Source organism: Heptranchias perlo, chromosome 22 (genome assembly GCF_035084215.1).
Source record: "Heptranchias perlo isolate sHepPer1 chromosome 22, sHepPer1.hap1, whole genome shotgun sequence".
NCBI classification, from domain to species: domain Eukaryota; kingdom Metazoa; phylum Chordata; class Chondrichthyes; order Hexanchiformes; family Hexanchidae; genus Heptranchias; species Heptranchias perlo.
Window position 1 is genome coordinate 43,420,092 of NC_090346.1, and position 7,876 is coordinate 43,427,967.

Here is a 7,876-nt window from a genome sequence, read left to right on the forward strand (position 1 = left end):
AATCGACATAATACATGTATACAAAGACCTAATCCATATATAAATGAGCCTCCCTCACAGAAGGCTCTTTTACATAAGAAACATAAGAAATAGGAGCAGGATAGGCCATACGGCCCCTCGAGCCTGCTCCCCCATTCAATAAGATCATGGCTGATCTTCAATCTCAATTCCACTTTCCCACTCGATCCCCATATTCCTTGATTCCCTTAGAGTCCAAAAATCTATCAAACTCAGTGACTGAGCATCCACAGCCCCTGGGGTAGAGAATTCCAAATATTCACGACCCTTCTGAGTGAAGAAATTCCTCCTCATCTCAGTCCTAAATGTCTGACCCCTTATCCTGAGACTATGTCCCATAGTTCTAGACTCTCCAGCCAGGGGAAACATCCTCTCAGCAATTATCCTGTCAAGCTCTCTTAGAATCTTTTATGTTTCAATGAGATCACCTCTCATTCTTCTAAACTCCAGAGAGTGTAGGCCCACTCTACTCAATCTTTCCTCCTGGGACAACCCCCTCATTCCAGAATCAATCTAGTGAACCTTTGTTGCACCACCTCCAAGGCAAGTATATCCTTCCTTAGGCAAGGAGACCAAAATTGCACACAGTACTCTAGGTGTGACCTCACCAAAGCCCTCTACAATTGCAACAAGACTTCCTTACTCTTGTACTCCAACCCCCTTGCAATAAAAGCCAAAATACTATTTGCCTTCCTAATTGCTTGCTGTACCTGCATGATAACTTTGTGTTTCTTGTACAAGGACACCCAAATCCCTCTGAACACCCTTTTAAAACAAATATCTGCACAAATGTACATTCCAGCTGCAGTCAATTTGACTGAACCTGGGACCTTCCTAGTCTGTATGTTTCACTAACAAAACACACATGCATTCATGAACAGAGTCATCGAGCCCTAAAAATATATTTAAATCTTATAGAAATTTATTTGATAGTCAAACTTCTAGGTCTAGCTTCTGAGTACTTCCCAGAATATATTCCTAAAACAGAGAGGTTGTGGTTTCACAGCATGAAATAAATTGGCATTCTTAATGAATCTAATATCTGGCGTTCCTATTTTTTCGTTTCTTACAAAACAAATGTTCTTTTGCCTCAGATTATGTTAAGTTTTGATGAGGGGTGTACACCTGGAACATTAACTTGTCTTTTCTCTTTGCAGACGTTGACTGACCTCTTATGTTTCTCCAACATTTTCTGTTCTTATGTTAAGAAGTCGTCTGATTTTTTCATTGCAGACATTCTTGACGTTATCCTTACAAGATATGGCTAGTAGGGTACAATTATCAGGCGCTCAAGAAGCGGAGAAGTACGTGCTTCACATGGTAAGGCTTTCTGGAAGGCAAAATGAGAAAAGGGAGCATACAGCCAATGAAAAGACGCTGAAGACTTTAGGTTAACTGAGACCTAGGGAATCAAATACATAATTCCCTGAAAGGGGAAGGGCAGGTAGATAGAGTTATAAAAAAGACTAACAGCATTTTGAGTTTTATAAATAAGAGCAGAAAATACAAAGTAAAGTAGTAATAAGTTTACACAAAACACCAGTTAGGCCACGGTTAAGAGTACTGTATGCAATTTTGAGCGTTCCATTATAGAAAGGACATTAAAGCCATGGAGAGTGTAAAGTGTGCTGCTAAAGATGGGAAACTATAGTTATAAGAATATACTTGAAATATTGGGTGGATTTGGGTGGACTAGGGCAGAAAATTGATCCAGTAGCTGTCCTGCCAGGTCATAAGCCAGTCTCCGACACTTCTGGGATTTTCTGCTGAAAATGATGACGAATGTTGAAAATATCTGCCCAAATATGGATGGACAAATTCAAAGTGAGTGGTGCTGATGACTATTACTGCTGTAGCAACGTGTGATGCAAGGAACAGCAACAATTTCCTGTTATCCAGCATTGCTTTGATGCGCAGGAAGGGAATTAAATTTTAAATGGCCCCCTAAAGGAGCGCAATTGAGATTTTGATTGCATTCCATTAACCAATAACTTTTGAAATATGTCAAAAAGTTGGCCCATCTCATCAGCTGCCCACAGGTAGCTGGCCCCAATCCACTGCTGGAGGTGCCCGAGGCCTACAACAGCCACTTTCCTCCCCATCCCCTCTCCTCTGCCACTGTGGGATCCCCAACACAGTTGGGAATTGTCTGCCGTCAGTAGCGGGCTCGTAGGGCAGATGCAAAGCCCACCACAGCGTCTTCAAACCATGTTTCTGCCAAATTGGAAAATCCCCACTTGTAATATGATTAATATCTTACTATAGAAAAGTTTTTACCTAAAACGTGTGGTCTTTTTAATGGCTACAAACACACTAACATCAGAACAAACAGCTGTTTCTGTCCTTTTGTGGATCATAAGTTCATGTTAATAGCAGAAGCTAAAATCTATATATACAAAACATTTAATTTTATTGAATTATATAGGCTTATTAAAATATTATAATCTGTTTAGAATGGAATTGGAGGTAATCTTGTGACCTAGGTCGGTAGTTGGTTGGAAGGTAGGAGACAGTGAGTCAAAGATAAAGGGAATGTTCTCTGATTGGTGGGGATGTGGCAAGTGGTGTTCCCCAGGGATTTGTACTGGGGCCTCAGCTTTTCACCATAAATATTAATGACACAGATGAAGGCATAGACAGTCACATATCCAAGTTTGCAGATGACACTAAGTTAGAAGGCACAATAAGTTATGTGGATGGGAGGAGGAAGTTGCAAATGGCCATTCACAGACAAGTGAGTGGGAAAACAATGGTAGATGGAGTTCAATGTGGGCAAGTGTTTGGCCTTCCACATCTGAGAAAGACAAATCGGAATATTTTCTTAATGGTGAGAAATTAGGGGCTGTGGAGGAGCAAAGGGATTTCAGTGTCCATGTACACAAATCACTAAACTAGCGTGCAGGTACAAAAAGTAATCAAAAAGGCTAGGGCATCATAGCCATTTGCAGACCCATACTTTTCAGCAGAGGTCATTAGATAGCAATCAGGACCGGTAGTATAATAGCGATAGTAATCTCACTGACTTTTTGCTCCAATCCCGAACCCAGGAGCCATTTGTAGCACCTGACTACTGCTGTGGCTGAGATCAGCTAATTCAGAAGAGACTGATTGAATAGATTGAACCTGTGACCTTCTGGTCTGTTCTGCTCAGTGCTACACTCGGACAGGCATGAATACTTTAATATTAAATCTTGCTCGGTATTCATGAATTTACCAAAACCTTGGTAGATACAACAATATAAATGATCTAACGCTGCCAACTTATACACCGTGATTTTATTTGCTCTGGAGGAAATTATTTTTGTCCTTTTTATCTTTGTGATTTAATCTAGTAAAATTCTATCATTGCATTTGCTGATGAGAATAATTGCTCTCTGATTTCATGAAATTAACTTTCTTTCAGATAGATGATGGGGAAATATATGCTAGTATTAATCAGAAGGATGGTATGGTCAGTTTCCATGACAACCCAGAGAAATACAATAACCCAGCCATGCTTCTCAACATTGACCACGAGGTAACAAATAATTTAGTATGTTGACTTTTACAATTGAAACAAATTAGAATTTCACAATTTAATGTGTCAAAATCTCCCCAGTCACAATTACTATTAGTAACAATACTACAATGTACAACTCTTGTGAAAATACATGGGAGGATACATGATCAGGAGCTGTGAGATATGATTTCTACATCGCATGGATATGCTGACATTTTTTGCAATTAACTTACCTTGTGTTCTATTTAATGGCACAAGTGGGATGTAGATTGTATCCTCTGGCTCTTCGTCATGTTTTCTATTTACAACATGTATTGTACTTGAAATAACTTGAATGTTAATATCCAGATTTTAAATTCAAACTTTATTGTTGCATGGATTGGAGACTAGCTGAGCAATCCCATTGCGAGGCTTCCTTCTCGCCACAAAGGACATTCGGTTTTCAATTATGACTATTCCATAAAATATGAAATTGTTCAATCCTTCATTGTGGGTTTTGTTGCACAGCAACTTAATGGGGAGATTTTTTGCTGTTGATGTCCACAATAACCCCCACAACCCAGGAAAAAAACAAACACTGAAAACAGAATGAACTACTTAAAGTAGCTTTACCATTTCTCTGTCTCTCTCTCATTTTAATAAAGTTAAATATTAAACAGTACATTTATAGTTAGTGACTAACTTTTTACATTTCAACTTTCAGTACAGGGTATTAACTTTCTGTACAGGGTTTTTCTCTCTTACAGAATACAAAACAAAGGCTGTCATTTTTTTCTCTCCGACACAGTCTTTCTTTACGTAGAATTACATAGAATTTACAGCACTGAAACAGGCCATTCGGCCCAACTGGCCCATGCCAGTTTTTATGCTCCGCACGAGCCTCCTCCTACTCTATTTCATCTGACCCTATCAGCATATACTTCTATTCCTTTCTCCCTCATGTACTTATCTAGCTCCCCTTGAAATGTATCTATGCTATTCGCCTCAATTACTCCATGTGGTAACAAGTTCCACATTCTAACCACTCTCTAGATAAAGAAATTTCTCTTGAATTCCTTATTGGATTTGTTAGTGACTGTCTTGTACTTATGACCCCTAGTTTTGGACTCCCCTGCAAGTGACACATTCAATATTAATTTTACTTCAGTAAAGCTTTTGAAATTTATCCCCTACCTATTCAGATAGTTTTGAAAACATTTTGGGTAGAAACTGCTGAAAGCTAAAGAAAAAATATTCCTCAGTATAGCTGACTGAATGGTACTGATGCATCCTGGGAAATTGGGTGCACTGCACATGCTCAGATTGCAGAATCCAAATTCAGCTCAGTGTCACCACTCTGGGCAAAAATATCAACTCCAAGCCCAGGCTTTTAGGGGAGGCTGAGGCCTTCAAGTAAAAGCTTTAATGAAGGCTTTAAAATACACAAAAGACAGTTCAATGTATACTTTTAAATATCTAATTGTGAAATATGTAATTTTTATATTTAAAAAAAAAATTAGTTATATACTTTTGGGCATTACAAATTTCAGTTACTATGGGTGGCTGAACAAAAATTTTCAGAAATCATTTTGAGAATTGTGGGAATCCAGTGGCCAGATTACTGAGTGATCGGTTTGTTTACTTGTGTTCCATTATAAATGTGGACATAGGAATTTATACTGGAAAAAGTTGACACACAGTGTGACAGATTGCAACAACAGAAAGTCAAATGGTACAAACAGGAATTGTGTGCAGGTGCAAGAATTTTAATATTTTATGGATTGGTTCACTAGAAAACAGAATCATGAGAATAGCCTTTGCTCTGTATGCTATAAAAGAGAAAAATCCAGTACAGAAAGTTAAAACCCTGTATAGAAAGTCATAGCAATACATTTGCCAATCGTGTTTGTTTTTATTTTAATCTTTTAGATGCAGAAGTGTATAGAATTAGATGAGAAGCTGAAAGCAATGGATCAGGAAATTACTGTTAATCCACAGTTTGTACAGAAGGTAAGAAATGGGTGGTAGAATTTTTTTTTCCATTTGTTCTCTGATGTGGGCAACACTGGCAAGGCTGCATTTATTGCCTATCCCTAGTTGCCCTTAGAAGGTGGAGGTGGGCTTCCTTCTCGAACCGCTGCAGTCTTTGTGATGATGGTACTCCCACAGTGGGGTTAGGTAGGGAATTGCAGGATTTTGATCCAGCGACGTCCCAGCCAGACTAGTTCAAAATGCTTCAGAAATGCCTAAAATAATGGTAGTTTTGATGGGCCAATAATTCAATAAATGGAACAAAATGTTAAATTATTGAATTTAATACACTCCACTCATTATAACAATTCGGAAACAGTTTTTTTGTAAAAAGGTTTGTGCTCCAGTAAGTTAACTAACATAGCATAGCACAAAGTTATGAATCACACTTCAGCAGCACTATGAACAGGAGCAGTAGAAACCCATATAGTGCCAGTGATGTTATTTTTGTGACTTTTTGTTTTTATAGAGCATGGGCACCCAGGAAGATGACGTAGGAAGCAAGGCATCAAGTTATTCATAAAAAAAAAACTAAACACAGTGTGTGAGAGCAACAACAACAAAAAGATACAAATTAAAAAGGTGCATTTGGTTCATCAGCAGGATAAAAACCAGGAAACTGAGGGAATGGATTTAGTCGCATGAACATCAGGAGAGAAAATCAACTGTTGGTTTTGATGAGAGATTCCCTCTGTTGTTAATGCTTTCAGAACTGTTTTCTTGGCAAAAGAATCTCTGGGTAGGAATAAATCTATCGCTGTTTTATATATCATTGTTTCACGGTTAACACCATAGCTGTGTTAAATAAAACTGACCTTTGTTTCTCCATTTTGTTTCTTTGCTGTTTTTTATTCTTTTGAGTCCCAGTGGAAAGTACTGGCGAATTACTTTGGAATGTTAACTTGAGGCATTTATTAGGATTGTGTGTAAGAGTACTTTATACACTGGTTGATTTAATGGTGGTTAAATGAAAATGGAGAAATACAAATAGGGTTGCATCCAACTTACTTTCTCTGGTTCCTGTTGGGATGCAATTGTTCATTTCAGCATGATGCCTCGAGGCATACTTTGGAATAAATCTTAGCTAGTCAAATGGACATGACCCATTTACAAAAATGTGCCTCTTCATATAAGTGCACTGCATGATTCAATAATTGAGTTGGTCAGTTCTTAATATAATTTTGCAACAGTGCACTTTTGCTCAGTTGCATTTTTTTTCACATACTGATGTGCTAAAAGGCTGCAAGAATTCACTTAAATGTCAGAATCTTGGTGTCGTTCAGTTAAGTACTCCCTACAACTTGAAATATTTAACTATGAATTCTGTACTAAATTAAAGTCCCAGCAGTAAAACCCAAGTAAAATGCATCCACTTGTGTTTTGTTTGCTAAGGGCATATTGCAAGAGGTTGTGTGGATTGCTTACTCCTTATAAGTTGAATAAATCGCAGAGTATGTAAGGAACTGTCCAAATACTTGAGACATGCTACATTCTGTGCCTTGATTCATTTACAGCATTTTGGCAAAATGTTGTTGAAAAATCAAGACTGTCTTTACATCCATGAAATTGTGGCTATGTTGTCAGGACAAAAATACCAATTTGATTGTGTCGGTCATGTGACGGTTGTTTTTCACAAGCTAAACTTGATATTTTTGCTGAGAAAATCCCATTAATTTCATTAGTTTTTCACAGCAAGTTCTGGAAAACTCACTTTGGTGTTCAACTAGTTTGTTCAAGTAATTCTTCAACTTACGGTTGAAGCAATTTGATATTAAAAGCAAATGGTGGTAGCCCGTTAAGATTTTTACTGTTTATTCGTGTGGTCGTACAATCAAGTCTGGAATTATTCAAGAGGAAGCTAGATGCTGCGATAGGAGGAACCATAGGTTTCTACAGAACGATTACCAGAAAATCTGAATGGGCCTACAGTTTGTACTTTGTGAACACCTGGGCATTCTGAAGATCCCATGACATCTTTCACTGGTTCTTATCCAGGCCACTAGGTGGAGTGTTCTCTCAAGGGAGTTCAACCAACTGATGGAAGTGAATTTTGCTGTGCAGAAACTGGCTGAACACCCATTAACTGCTCTGTTTGCTGCAGCCTGTTGGCTAAACACAGAGCAATATTGGCAAAATAGAATGTCCTGAGCAGAAGTGTTGAATGACTTTCGTCAAATATCCTACTGAATTGATATGTCTGAGATGTATAGTTTTGGGGGATTATTTCTTCTACAGATCTTGAGGTTGGATTTTTAGAAAGTTTGTACCTCAACTCTGAGGGATGGCACGTACTTCTGATTATACCTCATAGCAGTACAGATTACAATTCAGTTTGCATAATCCTTTACT

At 38.1% G+C, this 7,876-nt stretch overlaps 1 protein-coding gene across 3 annotated transcripts in view; it reads left to right on the forward strand.

Moving 5' to 3' along the window:
- Positions 1 to 6,355, forward strand: part of cops3 (COP9 signalosome subunit 3) — a 33,772-nt gene extending 27,417 nt beyond the window's left edge. For 2 of the 3 annotated variants that reach the window (XM_068003420.1, XM_068003421.1), the window contains exons 9-12: positions 1,252 to 1,338; positions 3,422 to 3,535; positions 5,426 to 5,506; positions 5,997 to 6,355. In XM_068003420.1, the coding sequence (XP_067859521.1) occupies positions 1,252 to 1,338; positions 3,422 to 3,535; positions 5,426 to 5,506; positions 5,997 to 6,050 (336 nt within the window). In that variant the 3' untranslated portion in view covers positions 6,051 to 6,355. The remainder of the gene's footprint in view (positions 1 to 1,251; positions 1,339 to 3,421; positions 3,536 to 5,425; positions 5,507 to 5,996) is intronic. The other variant, XM_068003418.1, reaches the window with a different exon arrangement.
- Positions 6,356 to 7,876: the final 1,521 nt, after the last annotated feature.